General features: G+C 43.3%; 1 protein-coding gene across 3 annotated transcripts in view; it reads right to left on the reverse strand.

Annotated features, from left to right (window-relative positions):
- The window catches only part of UNC13B (unc-13 homolog B), a 763,085-nt gene that overhangs the window by 175,193 nt on the left and 569,951 nt on the right, over positions 1 to 17,941 (reverse strand). For all 3 annotated transcript variants that reach the window (XM_030192818.1, XM_030192817.1, XM_030192819.1), the window contains 3 exons: positions 14,496 to 14,646; positions 10,647 to 10,715; positions 8,239 to 8,328 (listed from right to left, as the gene is read on the reverse strand). In XM_030192818.1, coding sequence (XP_030048678.1) covers positions 8,239 to 8,328; positions 10,647 to 10,715; positions 14,496 to 14,646 — 310 coding nt within the window. The remainder of the gene's footprint in view (positions 1 to 8,238; positions 8,329 to 10,646; positions 10,716 to 14,495; positions 14,647 to 17,941) is intronic.

Here is a 17,941-nt window from a genome sequence, read left to right on the forward strand (position 1 = left end):
ATATGAAGGCATCAACAACAGATTTTTCTAAAGTAATGTCAATGATCTCCCCAGCAAGGGAGTCCTTGCAACCTAAAATGCCACAAGGAAAGGCTGAGGGATGAACCCAGGCACAGGTTATGAGGCAGGATGTCATTAGGTAAAATCAGGAGCAGATCAGAGATCATAAAGTTACTAGAGGAAAATGAGGAACCAGGTAAACAGTACATCCATGAGATAAATACCACAGAACTGTAGAAGCAGCAATGGTGGGCCTTCCTGGCCTTTCTTATATTCTGTCCCTAACCAGGTACACCCAGTTTTGGTCCAATGGCATCCTCTACAGGTGTGTTTTTCTGATGCCCAGATGGTAACAGTACCTGGACTTAAACAGCTCCTATGGTTCTAACTGCAGATCTCCAGCCTCAGTCATTATAGGATCAATCCATGTCAGCCCTGACAAGTTAGCACTTTCAGTTTTGTTTTGTTTTTAATTTGTAAGAAGTCTTTGTTGAAATCCAGGAGGGAAAAAAAAACAAAAATAAACGTACAAGCAACCATTACAATATCACAGCAGCTCCTTGTGACTTTTGGAAAGTCTCTTAAACTGTAAGCCCTTTAGGGACACTGCATACATCTAGTATTTTATTTTATTTATTGCATTTGTATCCCACATTTTCCCACCTATTTGCAGGCTTACATTGTTTTATTAACATTGTCATTCCAGGATATCAGATACAGTTAGTATTGTGCAGAGATTAAGTAGGGAAGAGAGAAGAAGGAAGGGAGTGATTAGGGTAGTTATAGAAGGTGGGTTTTCATAACTGAGTAGGTTGGTGAGGTGGATTAGTGAGGATATCGGTTCTCATTGTAGGCTTTGTTGAAGAAGTATGTCTTCAGGGATTTGCGAAAGATGGTTATTTCGTTGATTGTTTTCAGGTCTGTAGGTAGTGCATTCCATAACTGCGTGCTCATGTAAGAGAAGGTAGTGGCAAGCATCAGCTTGTATTTTAGTCCTTTACAGCTGGGGAAGTGCAGGTTGAGAAATTTGCGGGATGATCTTGTGGCATTTCTGGGAGGTAGGTCCACGAGGTTTAGCATGTATATTGGGGTGTCTGCGTGAGTGATTTTGTGTACAATCGTGCAGACCTTGAATGCAATTCGTTCCTTAAGTGGGAGCCAGTGAAGTTTCTCTCTTAAGGGTTTTGCACGTTCATATTTGGATTTTCCAAATACGAGTCTAGCTGCAGTATTCTGGGCAGTTTGGAGTTTTTTTTGATAGTCTGTTCTTTACAGCCAGCGTACAGTGCGTTGCAGTAGTCCAGATGACTTATTACCATTGACTGTACCAGGGTACGGAAGATGTATCTCGGGAAGAACGGTTTTACTCTTGAGTTTCCACATGGAGTAGAACATCTTTTTCGTCGTGTTTTTCACTATAGTAGTGCTATAGAAATGATTAGAAGTAGTAGTAATATCACAAAGACAGAACAAGATAAAAATATCAATAGGGTACTGGTCTCTATCCCCAGCTACTACTGTACAACAGTGATAACTCCTCATTTTTTTGAACAGGTTTTATCCCCAGATGAATAGAGAACTTCCAAAACCCACAGCCACCCCCTACCTCCCCCCCCCCCCCCAACCATGTCTCCACTGGTATGTCTAAGGATTGATGGGCGAATCTTAAGAGAAAAGGATGATAGTAGTCATGCTGCACAATATCATAGAAAAGGCTCCCAAATGGCCTCCCATTTAGATAATTGTTTTGGCCATATCGCCAACAGCCGCTCCATGTCACAGATGTACCAAAGCTTATTAATCCACTTCACCAAAGAAGGTGCAGATTGCTGTTTCTAGTGTGCAGCTAGAGTAACTCGAGCAGCACACACGGCGTGTTTTATTAATAAAGCTTGAGGTTGTTTCAGTCCAGGTATCTTCTTGGGAAACAAAAAGAATATTGGTGACCAGGGGATTGAACAGTCCAGCCAGTGTTGAAGCAGATGCTGGATCGCCCTCCAAAATGCCTGACCTTTAATACATAGCCATCAATTATGTCCCTTGGTGCCAATTTCTCCACATCCCCTCCAGCATTTAGCTGATTTGCCTGGAAAAATGTGCTGAAGACAAGTAGGAGGAGTAAGATACTCTCTATACATAACTTTTAAAGCATTTTCCTTAAATGGAACAGAGACCTTTAATAAGGCTTTTTCCAAAGAGTTCCATCATCATCGGCTAACCCCAGCCTTAGCTCTCGCTGCCAATATACACGATGTAATGTATAAGTAGAACTCAACTACATATAGCTACAGAGACAAACGATTAACCTCCTAGTACTATGTGAATCCTTACATAGGTCTTCTAAGTAAATATTCTCCTTAAAGATCTTGGAATGCAGGGAAACAGAGAAAGGAAGATAGTTGTATGTATGCAAATCTATCCTGGGGTGTCAAAGAAAATTCTTCCAATATAGAGGAGAGAGGTAACGGGTCTCCTGGTCAAACATATGGCCCCATAAGACCCAGTGAGGCCCATCAAAATGGTCCAGAGGTTAAGCCCGGCGGAAACATAGGATTAAATGCAACAGGAGTAAGCTGGGACAGAACCTGGTCCGAAGAAGCAAAAAAAACTACCCCAATAGTGTAAAGTGACAGAAATTGACTGGCAAAAGGAACCCCTAAGAGCTGATGCTTACAGGGAAGACACATCAAAGCGCCCAAAGGCCGAGAACCCACTGATGCTTATTCCAAATGGACCCATAATTTATGGGAAAGCACCTGATACCACTCCAATGCAGCCTGTGCCTAGCCACCCAATAGTACCAAAAAATGTTAGTAACACCCAAACCACCCCTTCATCTATCCCGGTAGAGAAAAGCGCGAGGTAGCTGCGGCCGTTTCTTTGACCACTAAGTAATGCGCAAGGGCTTGCATGAGATTAGGAAAAGTAACAAGAGAGCTAGAGAGAGAACGTCATCTGCGAAAAGTGCCAGTTTGTAGTCCCTGCCCACCATGGAGATACCCAAAATGTTGGGGTCCGACCGAACAGAGACTGCAAAGAGCTCCATTACCACAGCAAACAAAGATGAAAGGGGACACCCCTGGAGAATTCCTCTGGTTAAGGAAAAGAATGCGGAGTTCCCACTGTTAATTCACATACGAGTCCTTGGAGAAGAATAAAAAGCATGAATCTACCCACAGAAATGAGAACCCAGCCCAAAGCGCTCCATTCTTTATACATAAACTGCCAGTAAACGTGATCAAATGCCTTTTCTGCATCTAGACCGAGAAGGCACATCAGAATCTGGTCATGTTAACATAGTAACATAGCAGATGACGGCAGAAAAAGACCTGCACAGTCCATCCAGTTTGCCTAACAAGATAACTCATTTGTGCTACTTTTTGTGTATACCCTACTTTGATTTGTACCTGTGCTCTTCAGGGCACAGACCGTATAAGTCTGCCCAGCACTATCCCCGCCTCCCAACCACTGGCTCTGGCACAGACCGTATGTCTGCCCAGCTCTATCCTCGCCTCCCAACCACCAGCTCTGGCACAGACCGTACAAGTCTGCCCAGCTCTATCCTCGCCTCCCAACCACCAGCCCCGCCTCCCAACCACCGGCTCTGGCACAGACCGTACAAGTCTTCCCAGCACTATCCCCGCCTCCCTACCACCAGCCCCGCCTCCCGATCTTGACTAAGCTCCTGAGGATCCATTCCTTCGGCACAGGATTCCTTTATGCTTATCCTACGCATGTTTGAATTCCGTTACCGTTTTCATTTCCACCACCTCCCGCGGGAGGGCATTCCAAGCATCCACTACTCTCTCCGTGAAAAAATACTTCCTGACATTTTTCTTGAGTCTGACCCCCTTCAATCTCATTTCATGTCCTCTCGTTCTACCATCTTCCCATCTCCGGAAAAGGCTCATTTGCGGATTAATACCTTTCAAATATTTGAACGTCTGTATCATATCACCCCTGTTTCTCCTTTCCTCCAGAGTATACATGTTAAGTTCAGCAAGTCTCTCCTCATACATCTTGTAACGCAAATCTCATACCATTCTCGTAGCTTTTCTTTGCACCGCTTCAATTCTTTTTACATAAAATAAAGGAGTTCAATCATCCGACAAATGTTATCCATTGCCTGGAGGTGGGCTACAAACCCCACTTGGTCTAGGGTGGATTATTGAGGGTAATACCATGGGCTAAGCGATTGGCCAAAACCTTGGCAAGTAGTTAACATCAGTATTGAGAACTGAGATAGGTCGGTATGAAGCACATTCAGTATGGTCTTTGTCTGGTTTTGGAACAACAGCGATCCAGGCTTCCATCACTGAAGGGGGTTAACACCTCACCAGAACGAACCTCATTAAGAAGATGTCAAAAGAGGAGCTAGTTTCACAGCAAATTGTTTGTAAAAAAGAATTCCATCTAACCCTGGCGATTTGCCCGTTGGAAGTGCCTTGATACAATGCTGAACTTCTTTCAATGTAACCGGGCATCTAAATCATTATGCTGTTCATCAGTGAGTGAAGGAAGGTGACATGTCTCCAAGTAAGCATCTATGGCATAAGGACTAATGGAGGTGTCCTTAGAGTACGATTGGTAAAATTCCTGAAAATGGCTACAAATCAAAGAAGATTTAGTTAATAAATTGCCTTTTCCATCCTGCTAGCTAAGTACAGAGCGCTCAGCCCATTGGGCTCAAAGTCTAAGACCTAGCAATCTACTTGCTTTCTTAGTACGCTCATAGTGCTGCATTTTACACCGTGATTGCACAAAGTGCAGTTGTTCAGAGTGAATTTTATCTAACTGCAGTCTAGCCACCCACGCGTCGTACAACACAGACGCCGAACCTGTAGCTTTATGACAAAATTCCAACTGGGAAACAGTGTCAAGACAGGTATGTTTACTGGCCTGTTGAAGAAAGAACCCCCAAGATACTGCCTTCAGGGCGTCCCAGACAATTCCCAGTAAAGGCCCAGAGTTGATGTTGAGGTTCAGGTAGTCTTAACAAAACCCGATATCTACCTACAACCTCATCATCCTGTAACAGGAATTTAGAGTCCAACATTGATCTATGTCTTTCTCCCTCAGTGTGGAGAGGGATACCCATACGGGGGCACTGTCTGACAGAGTAATGTTACTGATGTCAGATAGAGGGGCCATAGCCTCCAGTCTTGAGTCCAAGAGAATATAATTGATACGAGAATAGGAATCATGGGTGGATGAATAAAAAGTGAAGTCATGACTTCCAGGATGTGAGAGCCGCCAGGGGTCACATAGCCCCAAGCACATGAGAGAGAGACCTCACGAACCAAGTAAACTACAGACTCCTAAATGGTCTCTTCCCCACGGATAAAGGAAATAACCTTCTCACTCCGCTGCCAAAAGATGCCAAGAAAAGCACAATGGACCTAACCAACTACCGACCAGTTGCCTCTATCCCGCTCATAACAAAATTGATGGAAGGCATAGTGACGAAACAACTCACGGAATATCTAACCAAACACTCAATTCTACATGAGTCTCAATCAGGATTTCGATCAAATCATAGTACTGAAACTGTACTAGTGTCTGCAATGAATTCATTCAAAAAAACAATTGCAACCGGCAAGAACATACTCGTATTACAATTTGACATGTCCAGTGCTTTCGACATGGTGGATTATGGAATATTACTACACCTATTAGAATACTTCGGAATCGGAGGCCCAGTTCTCAAATGGTTTGAAGGATTCCTCACCACCAGATCCTACCAAGTAACAACAAATACTGACAGATCACCACCTTGGATAACGGAATGTGGAATTCCTCAAGGATCCCCCCTTTCACCAACTATTTTCAACCTAATGATGATATCACTAGCCAAACTTCTAGCCAATCAAAACCTTAACCCCTACATATATGCTGATGATGTCACGATCTACATTCCGTTCAAAAGTGACAAACGAAATAACCAACGAGATCAACCAGAGCCTCCAAATCATGCACTCTTGGCCGGAATCATTCCAGTTAAAACTTAACGCAGAAAAAAACTCAATGTCTAGTTCTCACTTCCCAATATAATACAAACAACTACCCTACTGTAACCACACCATACTGTACACTTCCTATTTCAGAAAATCTGAAAATTCTTGGAGTCACTATTGATCGCAAACTCACACTAGATACCCATGTGAAGAATACAACGAAAAAAATGTTCTACTCGATATGGAAACTCAAAAGAATAAAACCTTTTTTCCCAAGAAACATCTTCCGCACCCTAGTACAGTCATTAGTGATAAGTCACTTGGACTACTGTAACACCTTGTACGCAGGCTGTAAAGAACAGACCATTAAAAAACTCCACAAACAGCCCAGAACACCGCAGCCAGACTCATTTTTGGAAAAACTAAATACGAAAGTGCGAAGCCCCTAAGAGAGAAACTGCACTGGCTCCCGCTCAAGGAACAAATTGAGTTCAAGATCTGCACAACCATTCACAAAATCATCCACACAGATGCCCCACTCTATATGTTAACCCTAGTGGACGTACCGCCCAGAAACGCCAAAAGATCGGCCCACAAATACCTCAATCTGAATTTCCCCAGCTGTAAAGGAATTAAATACAGTCATATGCCACTACTTTCGAGTACAAAAGCACACAGAAATGGAACGCATTACCCATGACCCTGAAAACCATGGACAATCTAACCAACTTTCGCAAATCGTTGAAGACACATGAAGAGATGTATTTAACAAAGCCTACAATAGACATCCTTAATGAAACAAATCATTCCTAAACCACTCAAGTTCATCAAAAAACACCTCTCACACGACCTTACCTAACACCTTCCCATCTAAATCCTCATCTACCTTAGCCTATTATCGATTGTATTTAAGATCATGTAATGACTACATCATAATAACACTCTGTAAGCCACATTGAGCCTGCAAAAAGGTGGGAAAATGTGGGGTACAAATGCAATAAATAATAATAATAATAGATGTCAAAAGTCCAACCCAGTAGCAATCCCAGAACGATCTAGGATTTACAGTAGCATTAAAGTCCCCCCCCCCCCCCCACACACACAGAATTAGTTAACCCTCATTCATCACAGGGCTTGACTGACCCCTTTCTAGGAGGGTGACGAACGAAATTTGTTGATAAGTATGACAAAACAGTGGGTTTGTAAGCCTGTAAACTGTATTATTTCTTAGTGTATTTCTCTAGTTTAGCCAGCAGGTGGTGCATGTTTTATGTTTAAAGCTATTACAGAGAAATGACTGTTCCTTCTTTAGTTTAACACCAAAAGGAGGTAACCTGCAGTGATGTGGCCAGCTAATTTTAAAAAATGCTGTTCTGGGCTCTGATTGGCCCAGGAGCTCAAATTCAGTCTGGAAATACTTGATTTTTCTCCAGTCTCAGTTTGGCAGTAGAGAGAGAAAGACATGAGATCCTGTGAGCAGTTATATTCTGTAACTTATGAGCAGCTATATTTCCTGTACTTACTAGGCACTACCAGGTAGTGATAAAATGTTTACATAGTTTTATAATTGATCCTTATTCAGTTGCCTATTATATTCCATCTGTTTTTATAGTTCACTATTTGTTATGACAAACCTTTTTTAGTCTTAGATGTGAAATTTTATTTTATTGGCTGTGTGCTGGTATGAATAATGTTTGCTGACTTAAAAATACTATCTTATAATGTTGAACTGCTATTATGGCTAAACCTGGTGAGTAACAAATGAGACTATAACTGAAAGCTGGACTTTCAAGTTGACAGTACCATTTTTCTATGCCATGATTAAAGGTCTTTTATGAAGTCCTCAGGACTAGATGCTGTAATAGCAATTCAAGGACTTATTTCAAAACCCCACTAAATCCATATTAGTTGCACTGGACTTAGAGGGTTTTGGAAGCCCTTCAATTAAATACTGAAAAAGGTACGTTCATAAAGGCACTTTCCATTTGTTTTGTGCTTTTCAAAAGTTTTGGTATTATATGTGTTTTTGGAAACATATATTAACTGTCATTCACAGAAGATTTACTTGTTTGTTGCAGGCACAAAATAGTTACCTTTTGTAAATTATTTTTTACAACAATCCTGTTACGTATAACATTATTCTCTGTACTTTTCCCAGTCTTGAAAAGTAGTGATAAATTTGTGGGTGAAAAGTATTTTCAAACTTTACAGCTATGTACAAGGTCTGAAAATTGCCTCTAATGGGAATAATTTTTTTTTTTTTTTTTTAATATAGAATCCTTACCTTCATTCTAAAAAATGTGATGCTAGTTAGCAAGTCCACTGTGGATTTCAAATCCTGCAAACGATCAGGGCTACTGGCTGGAAAATTGTTCTGTTGACACAGAAGTAAGCCATATATGTTAAAGCAATTTATTAAAACAAAGATTCAGTCCTATAATACAGCAAAGGTACCAAACAAGGGGGAGCCTGGAAGACTAAGAAGATATCAAAATCCATCCTCTCTTATTCTGTGAAATCAGTACATCTTTAAGGGGAATCCTCAGTTGCTAAAAGAGAGTAGAACACAAAACACGGTATAGTGAAACATATTTAAGCATTCATATCACTGTACTCCCCTGTTTAAGCAATGGATGTTGGGATCGGCAGAATGTAAGATAAAGAGATTCATAGGAGATTTTTTAAAAATCCCAGCAGTACCACAGGCATCAGCATCACCAGGTTTTCTGAAAGGCTATGAAGGTAAAATTGATTAGCAGCAGAGTGTCTGGGAGGCTACAAGCTTTGTCAGTGCAGACACAAAGAAGGTAAAATTGATTAGCAGCAGAGTGTCTGGGAGGCTACAAGCTTTGTCAGTGCAGACACAAAGAAGGTAAAATTGATTAGCAGCAGAGTGTCTGGGAGGCTACAAGCTTTGTCAGTGCAGACACAAAGAAGGTAAAATTGATTAGCAGCAGAGTGTCTGGGAGGCTACAAGCTTTGTCAGTGCTGACTCAAAGGGTTGTAGTGAACTAACTTTTGTTTTTCTACCCTATAGCAATGGTTCTCAAACTTTCTCTGTTCATGTTGCTCTTAGTAGCAATTTTTTCATGGCACCCCTAGGCCACACATTTCCTCTCAGGTCTTCTCCCTCCTCCCCGGACGCCATCGTCAAGGAGTCCTACCTTTGCTGACAAAGATGCCCAAGCCCCGCCAACTGAAGCAATCCACTGTCCAAGCTCCATGTTGCCTGTGCAGCAAGGAGATCAGCGGCATGCTTCTGCCACTAACGCTTACACTCCTGCACATGCTCAGCTGGGGCGTATCTGCGTGGGGCCTCAGGGGCCTGGGCCCCCGCAGATTTTGCCCTGGACCCCCCTACCGCCATCAACCCTCCCCCGCTGCCGTTGCTTACTTTTGCTGGCGGGGGACCCCAACCCCCACCAGCCGAGGTCCGCTTCCACCTCCCGCTGCCTTAAAAACTACTTCTTCAGCCGGCGGGGGACCCCAAACCCCCGCCAGCCGCCCCGAGGTGTTTAAAGTTCATCTTCGGCCTCCGTGGCCATGCTGCTGTTGATAGGAGCTGTTGAATACACTTCGGAGTCTGACGTCGTTGTACATTGTACGTGCTGCGACGTCAGACTCCGAAGTGTATTCAACAGCTCCTATCAACAGCAGCACGGCCACGGAGGCCGAAGATGAACTTTAAACACCTCGGGGCAGCTGGCGGGGGTTTGGGGTCCCCCGCCGGCTGAAGAAGTAGTTTTTAAGGCAGCGGCAGGTGGAAGCGGACCTCGGCTGGCGGGGGTTGGGGCCCCCCGCCAGCAAAGGTAAGCAACGGAAGCGGGGGGAGGATTGGCGGCGGGAGGGAGGTGGAGAGAGTCATTGGTGGCAGTGGGGGCTCTGACAATGGCGGGGGGGGGGGGTGGGGGGGGGGGGCTAAAATGTGCCTCCTCCCTCTGGCTCTGGCCCCCCCTACCGCCGGAGTCCAGATACGCCCCTGATGCTCAGTTGTTGAAATGAGCATGTGCAGGGGTGGTCAGTGGCTGAAGCACGCTGCTGACTTCCTCAGGGCTCGGGCATCAGAATGCATCAGCTGGTGGAGCTTGGGCATTCCTGCCAAGCCATTCCATGGGTGCCCCAAATTTGAAGGGGTCTTAAAATATGCTGTGGTTCCCCTGTGAGTTCACTGCAGAATGAACTGTGTAAATGTCAGGGCTCATACCCCAAGAATGTTCCTATATCAGAACATACCTTCGCTGTTCTGTCTGTGGCTCTACATACTGTTTTTGTGCTGCTGTTTCCCCGTAATTTGCTTGGCTTACCTGGTTCTCAGCCTATTGCTCTAACCACTAGACCACTTCCACTCTCTAGCATACACCAAATCCCTGCTCACTGACAAATGAAACCACTGCAATTTCCATGGTGGTGTGAACTGTTTTTTTCAGGTGGCAGGTAAGTGCCTTAGTGCATAACTACAAGGGGGCATACATGTGGGCGGAGCATGGGATGGGCATGGTCCCCAACTTACATGTGTAACATAGAATACTATGAGTTACGAATATTGCATGGTGCTCTTAGGCCCATTTATGCCTGTCATTCATCTGGCATAAACGGTCACATCTAAATGTAGGCAAAATACAGGACCAGGCAGTCTGAATGAGTCCCTTACTGACCTATGCTGGCTATACTCTTCAATTTATTAATACTCACTCTGTATGTGGAGAGATCTATTCGTAAGGAATTGTGCAACTGATCTAGAAGTTTCACAAATCTTTCTTTCTGTGTATTAAAGGAAGACATTTAATTATAAAATTAGTTATAATAAAACAGCACACACATTTTATTTTTAATTAGAAAATAAAATGAATGAAAACCCACAATATGTCAAGGCAGAAAGGAACACAACCAAGAAATAAAGCAGTTTTCACAAACATACTAAACTGTGGTTTCAAATTTTATAGTTTGATAAACTGTCACACATTTGTCCCAAAGGTCTGCTAAGTCTATTTAGTATATATAGACATAAATTATATAGAACAGTTGTATTCATATTCTCCACTATCAAACTATTAATATTTTTAAAAATCTCTCAAGGTAATATGCATCTCATTCTTTTAGTCAGGTTGCAAAGATTCAGGAAAGTGTATCCTATGTATTATCAAGGACTGTAAGTACAGAGTGATGAAAGAAGGGCATATTTGGGAAGCAGGTATAGCCCTTCAAGCTCTGGGAAAAATGATGTGAAGAAAAGAGGGGCTTTATAGCAATGATAAAAGAAGTAAGGCAAGAGCCTCAGTTGGATTCTTTCAAGTCAACTCTACATGGGTCACTACCATTTCTTCCTGTCAGGTTGGTGGCATGTGCAGGTCTTCTAGAGGTTTTTTTCTTTTTTAAATGTTAATTGGCCTCACTAGGCTTCCCTGACTCACGCACTCCTCATTCTGCACCCATGGAAGTTATACCAGTTGTGGATAAGTAAAGCTTGAGTGAGCTACCACCCGAACTCTCATCCACTCTCTCATTACCTCTCGACTACTGCAACCTACTCCGCACTGGCCTCCCACTTTGCCATCTATCCCCCCTTCAGTTCATTCAGAACTCTGCTGCACGTCTTATCTTCCACCTGGACCGATATACTCATATCACCCCTCTCCTCAAGTCACTTCACTGGCTTCCGATCAGGTACCGCATACAGTTCAAGCTTCTCCTATTAACCTACAAATGCATTCGATCTGCAGCCCCTCCTTACCTCTCTACCCTCATCTCCCCTTACGTTCCTACCCGTAACCTCCGCTCTCAAGACAAATCCCTCCTTTCAGTACCCTTCTCCACCACCGCCAACTCCAGGCTCCGCCCTTTCTGCCTCGCCTCACCCCATGCCTGTAATAAACTCCCTGAGCCCATACGTCAGGCCTCCTCCCTGCCCATCTTCAAAGCCTTGCTCAAAGCCCCCACCTCTTCAATGTCGCCTTCGGCACCTAACCACCATACCTCTATTCAGGAAATCTAGACTGCCCCCACCTGATATTTCGCCCATTAGATTGTAAGCTCTTTTGAGCAGGGACTGTCCTTTTTGTTAAACTGTACAGCGCTGCATAACCCTAGTAATGCTCTAGAAATGTTAAGTAGTAGTAGCTACATGTGCTGCAGTGACTAAGAAGATATTTTAAGTATAATCTAAGCTTAGCTTTTATTTCAAGGTACATATTTTTAGAAGCATTCCAGCTGAAGCTTTGCAATATTTACGTTACAATTGCTTTATTGGTTATATTTGGGATTCACCATTTTAACAGTTATATGTACTTCCTCTTTTTTTTTTTTCCATAATGAACGGAATGGAAATATTTCACTTTCCAACAAAAATGAACAAAACCCCTTAAATCGGTACCAGCACCTTACACTGACACAAAGACCCCACAACCAAACATCAAACTGAAATACTACTCAATTTGTAGTCCATATATATTTTCATTTGCTTTTATATAAAAAAAAAAAAAACAGACTCACAACCCACACTGTCAGCCTTGAAAATAGACAGTCCAAAGCCACGTGCGTAGCATAAAAACATAATAAAAATAATAAAATGAAAACTTCCTACAACAATCCTTACAAAAATTGAGCAGAAATTTATTTGATCTAGATTTTCTTCAGAACAGTTTCAGAGAGCAATACAGAATACAGTGTTCACTCAGTGCTAACAAACACTGGTTCCTGACATAAATTCAGCTAATTTGCTTTGGGTTATGCCCCTCAGAGATTTAGAACAAGAATGTGTGAGCCCTGCCCTACAAAGGGCATCTAGCAGCCACTTACTCTTCAGTATCTTTCTCACAAAGCAAACAGAGGGAAACACATCCTCTAGATCAGAGGCCAAAGGTACAAAACCCCTTTCAAAAATCAAACGTTATCCAAACCTTTTTTAAACCCCGCTAAGCTGTTTTTACTACATTCTCTGATAATGAATTCCAGAGTTTAATTACACTGAGTAAATATTTCCTCCGATTCGTTTTACATTTACTACTTTGTAGCTTCATAGCACACCCCCCAGTCCTAGTATTTTTGGAAAGAGTAATCAACTAATTCACGTCTACCCGTTCCACTCCTCATTTTATCTACCTCTATCATATCTTCTCCTCTCAGACGTCTTTTCTCCAAGTTGAACAGCCCTAGCCGCGTTAAGCCTTTCCTCATAGAGAAGTCGTCCCATCCTCTATGATTTTTGTCACCCTTCTCTGTACCTTTTCTAATTCTACTATATCTTTTTTGAGATGTGGTGACCAGAATTGCACACATTATTCAAGATTCAGTCGCACCATGGAGCAATACAAAGGAATTGTAACGTCCTCATTTTTGTTTTCCATTCCTTTCCCTAATATCATCTAACATTTGTTAGCCGCTGCTGCACACTGTGCAGAGAGTTTCAACGTAACATCAACGATGATACCTAGATCCCTTTACTGGTCAGTGTCTCCTAATGTGGAACTTTGCATCACGTAGGTATAATTCGCATTCCTCTTTTCCATATGCATCACTTTGCACTTGCTTAAGTCTTGTAATGCCCTCTTGTAATTTTTCACAAAGGGTGTGTGTTACTGAAAATTATTTCAAACAGCTATCCCTTAACAAGCGGCAACCCTCTGGTCATCGCTTCCGGATAGTATTAGATCTCTACCTTGTTTTGACTGTTTTAAGACAAAGATCAAAACTTATTTATTCCGGATGTATGTTTTGGGTACTGCTAATATATTCTTTTTTGGAAAAATTGAGATGTACAACCCTTTCTCTTAATGTAATCCACTTAGAATTATTATATTCCGCTATTACCAAGTTCTAACTGTGTATTTGTGAAATGGGACAGCTATGGGTACCATTCACACGTGGAAGCAGTAAAACCACCACTTTCACCTGGACATTCGACACTTCCATGTGCATTTTTTCAACATATATTTTTGTAAAATAGCTTCTTCCACTGCCCTTGCCAGCTAATACTCCTGCAGGTATTTTCGAAAAGGCTCTACATTAGCAGAGCCACTTCTAAAATGCCACTGCAATTGAGCACGTCCCAACCTGGATATCTCAATATTGATCTCTACATTCTATGTAAAATGGGGTTCTGTGTCTACTATTTTTTTTTGTTGTAAACTGCTTTGGATTGCACTTTTGAGTAGGAAATGCAATCCATACAATTTAATTTAACCTATATAAAATCTTGGTCACCTGAATGTCCTGTAAGCTGGCAGCTGTAACCAATTATAATAATTGTTTCAAACTTAAAGGTAATCACAGAGAAGACAAAGATTAAAGAAAACAGAAAGATAAGACTTTTCTTGTTACATCAGTAATTGCTTTTTATAATAATTATATATTGGCAGCAATACAAAATGTAAGCATTAAAAGCCTGTTTGATTACTTATTCCAGCAGAACCCTTGACCTTTAAGCTATGGAATGCTTTTAATGTGTTCAAAAGTATTCTTATAAATATTTGCGTCTATTTTATCACGTTACATTCAAAATGGATAAATACAACATTAATCAAAATACAACACTATGAAACATACCCCAAAATTGGAGGCTGAAAAGCGATCTGAGGCAGATACATTAGTGGACGCTGTTGTGTGTGCATAATAGGCATTGATGTTGGCCAGTAGGGTGCTCATTACTGCTGGTACTCCAGGGCACATGTACTTAGATGACAAACAAGCAAAGTGTCTGAAAAACAAGGTACTCCAGTGACTTATGCTCTATACAACAAGGATTAATTATGGACCTCAGAAAATGAAGAAAGTTAAGTGCCATCAGCTATTTTCACTTCACAATTAATGCTATATTCCAAGTGCTTCAAAAAAAGTTGATATGTAAATAACAGCTGAAATTCAAATCATTTCATAAAAGTCTCTCAAGATTACTTTTCGAGCAAATATTATACACCAGAGTTTCCTAAATCATGGGCTAGGACCCCAAACGGAGTCATAAAACCCACATTTGGGGTTAAGACCTGAGTGGTCTCTTCCTAGAGGTATCATTATTCTCAACCTCCAGCAAGTCACAATTTTATTTGGCTGCTATCATGGGGTCATAGCCATTAAAAACTGACAAGCATTGCTGTACATCCTACTGAAATAGTAAATTCATCCATTCAACCTTAGCTGCTGCTTCAATGAAAATTGTACCATTTATTGTTAACTAGTGGAACCATGCCCATTTCCTCAACAATGAAATGGGCCCTAGGAAGGCTGTCATGTAAGCTTTTTTTTCCTCTCTCCCCTCCCCTCCATGTCCAGAGATTCTTCCCTCTCCTCCATGTCCAGCGATTCTCCTCTTCCCTGACCTCCCATCCCGTGTCCCGCGATTCTCTCCTCTACTGTCCTCCCATCCCATCCATCAATTCTCCTCTGCCCTGCCCTCCCTCCCCTCGATGTCCCGCGATTCTCTCCTCCCCTCGATTTGTACCCGAACGTTCTCTGGCTGGCGCTGGCTTCCGTTCTGTTCGTAACATCCCTCCTGACGTCAGCTTGCTTCCAGCGTTCCCTTCCCTCTCACTGTTCCACCCTCTGACGTCATTACGTCTTGACGCGAGGGTGGGACAGTGAGGGGAAATGGAACGCTGGAGGCTGGCTGACGTCAGGAGATGTTACAAACCCAGACAGCCAGACATGTAACTTTGGAGGTGCAAATTATTATATAGGATTGTCATTCATTTCTCAACCTCTTTCCTTCTGGTATACATCTTATCATCAATCAAAGCTTCTACCTTTTACCATACCCTTGCACAACTAGAAGGACTGGTTCAACTGTTGAGAGAACTAGGTGATTACCTAGGGTGCCTCAGTTTATGGGGTGGCACAAGCAGAAGTGCTTCCAGCTCCTTACCAGGCTGCTGCTAATTCCCACCATTTCTATCAAAAGGAGGATAGAGAGGCAAGATTCATGCACAAGAATAATAAAAAAAAAAAAAAAGCAAGAGCCACAAAAGCCAAGGAACCCAAAAGACAAAAAGAAAGAAATACAAATAGCATATCAACAGAAACATTGTTTTGAAGGCACATGAACCTATGTGGAATTTCCAAATTAAATAAAACCAGTTGAAAAACAATTCTGTTAAAATCAAAGAAGGGCACTTGACTGATGCAACGCACCCCTTGAGGGCCCTGCATGTGAGAGAGTAAGGTAAAATTATGTATAATCATACCTGATAATTTTCTTTCCATTAATCATAGCTGATCAATCCATAGACTGGTGGGTTGTGTCCATCTACCAGCAGGTGGAGATAGAGAGCAAACTTTTGCCTCCCTATATGTGGTCATGTGCTGCCGGAAACTCCTCAGTATGTCTATATCAAAGCTCCATCCGCAGGACTCAGCACTTAGAGAATTACACCCACGAAGGGACACTCTGCCCAGCTCACCACCGCCGAAACGGGGGAGGGGAATTAACCCAGCTCATCCCCACACAAGTGGGGGAGGGGAATCCGTCCAGCTCATCCCCGCGGAGCGGGGGAGGGACACCACACCCGCCGATGCGGGGGGATCTGGCTTATCCTGCAACCGCAACCGCGGGAGGAGCTGACTGACCCTAACACCGCCGAAGCGGGAGGGGTACAAAGCTGCCCTACAGCCGCACGAAGCGGGAGGGAGTGCCGGCAGAATTTGAAGTCTCAATCCAGCCCCGTAAAAAGGAGGGGAGAGGAATGCAGCAGCTCACTGTAACACAAACTCGTCTTAACTCTTGAAGAATCCAAGTGAAAAAACTTGAACACGAAGTCTTTCTGAAGTAACTGAAGACTAAACTTGAACCTGAAATGCAACCAGAATAAAAACAGTACAGATATCTGGGAGGGGCTATGGATTGATCAGCTATGATTAATGGAAAGAAAATTATCAGGTATGATTATACATAATTTTACCTTCCATATCATCAAGCTGATCAATCCATAGACTGGTGGGATGTACCGAAGCAGTACTCACCCAGGGCGGGACATTGAAATCCCTGACCTCAACACTGAAGCTCCAAACCGGGCCTCCGCCCGTGCAGCCACAGTCAAACGGTAATGCTTGGAGAATGTATGAGCCGAAGCCCAAGTTGCCGCCTTGCATATCTCTTCCAAGGAGACGGATCCGGCCTCTGCCATCGAGGCCGCCTGAGCTCTCGTGGAGTGAGCCTTCAGCTGGATAGGCGGCACCTTCCCCGCGGCCACATAAGCCGCTGCAATGGCTTCCTTGACCCATCTTGCCACTGTAGGCTTAGCAGCCTGCAGACCCTTACGAGGGCCTGCAAACAGGACAAACAGATGATCCGATTTCCGGAAATCATTGGTCACTTCCAAGTATCTGATGATGACTCGTCTCACATCCAGATATTTAAGAGCAGAGTACTCCTCTGGGTAGTCCTCCCTACGAAAGGAAGGGAGACAGAGCTGCTGATTCACATGGAAGCGAGAAACAATCTTGGGCAGGAAGGAAGGCACTGTGCGAATAGTCACTCCTGCCTCAGTGAACTGCAGAAAAGGCTCTCGACATGAGAGCGCCTGGAGCTCGGAAACTCTTCTGGCTGAAGTGATAGCCACCAAAAAGACTGCTTTCAACGTCAGGTCTTTCAGAGATGCCCTCGACAAGGGTTCAAAAGGCGGCTTCTGCAATGCTCTTAGTACCAGGTTGAGATTCCACGCAGGCACCACTGAGTGCAGAGGAGGGCGCAGGTGATTAACTCCCTTGAGAAAGCGCACCACATCTGGCTGCGAAGCCAGGGAAGCACCCTTCAGGCGGCCCCTGAAGCAAGCCAGAGCCGCTACCTGGACTTTAAGGGAACTGAGCGACAGGCCTTTCTCCAGACCTTCTTGCAGGAACGCCAACACTGAAGAAATTGGAGCAGTGAAGGGAGAAAGTGAGCCTGCTTCACACCACGCTGCAAAGATACGCCAAACCCTGGCGTAAGCAGTAGAAGTAGAGCGCTTCCTCGCTCTCAGCATAGTGGCGATGACCTTGTCCGAGAAGCCCTTCTTCCTCAG

This window comes from Microcaecilia unicolor, chromosome 2 (assembly GCF_901765095.1).
Source record: "Microcaecilia unicolor chromosome 2, aMicUni1.1, whole genome shotgun sequence".
Taxonomy (NCBI): domain Eukaryota; kingdom Metazoa; phylum Chordata; class Amphibia; order Gymnophiona; family Siphonopidae; genus Microcaecilia; species Microcaecilia unicolor.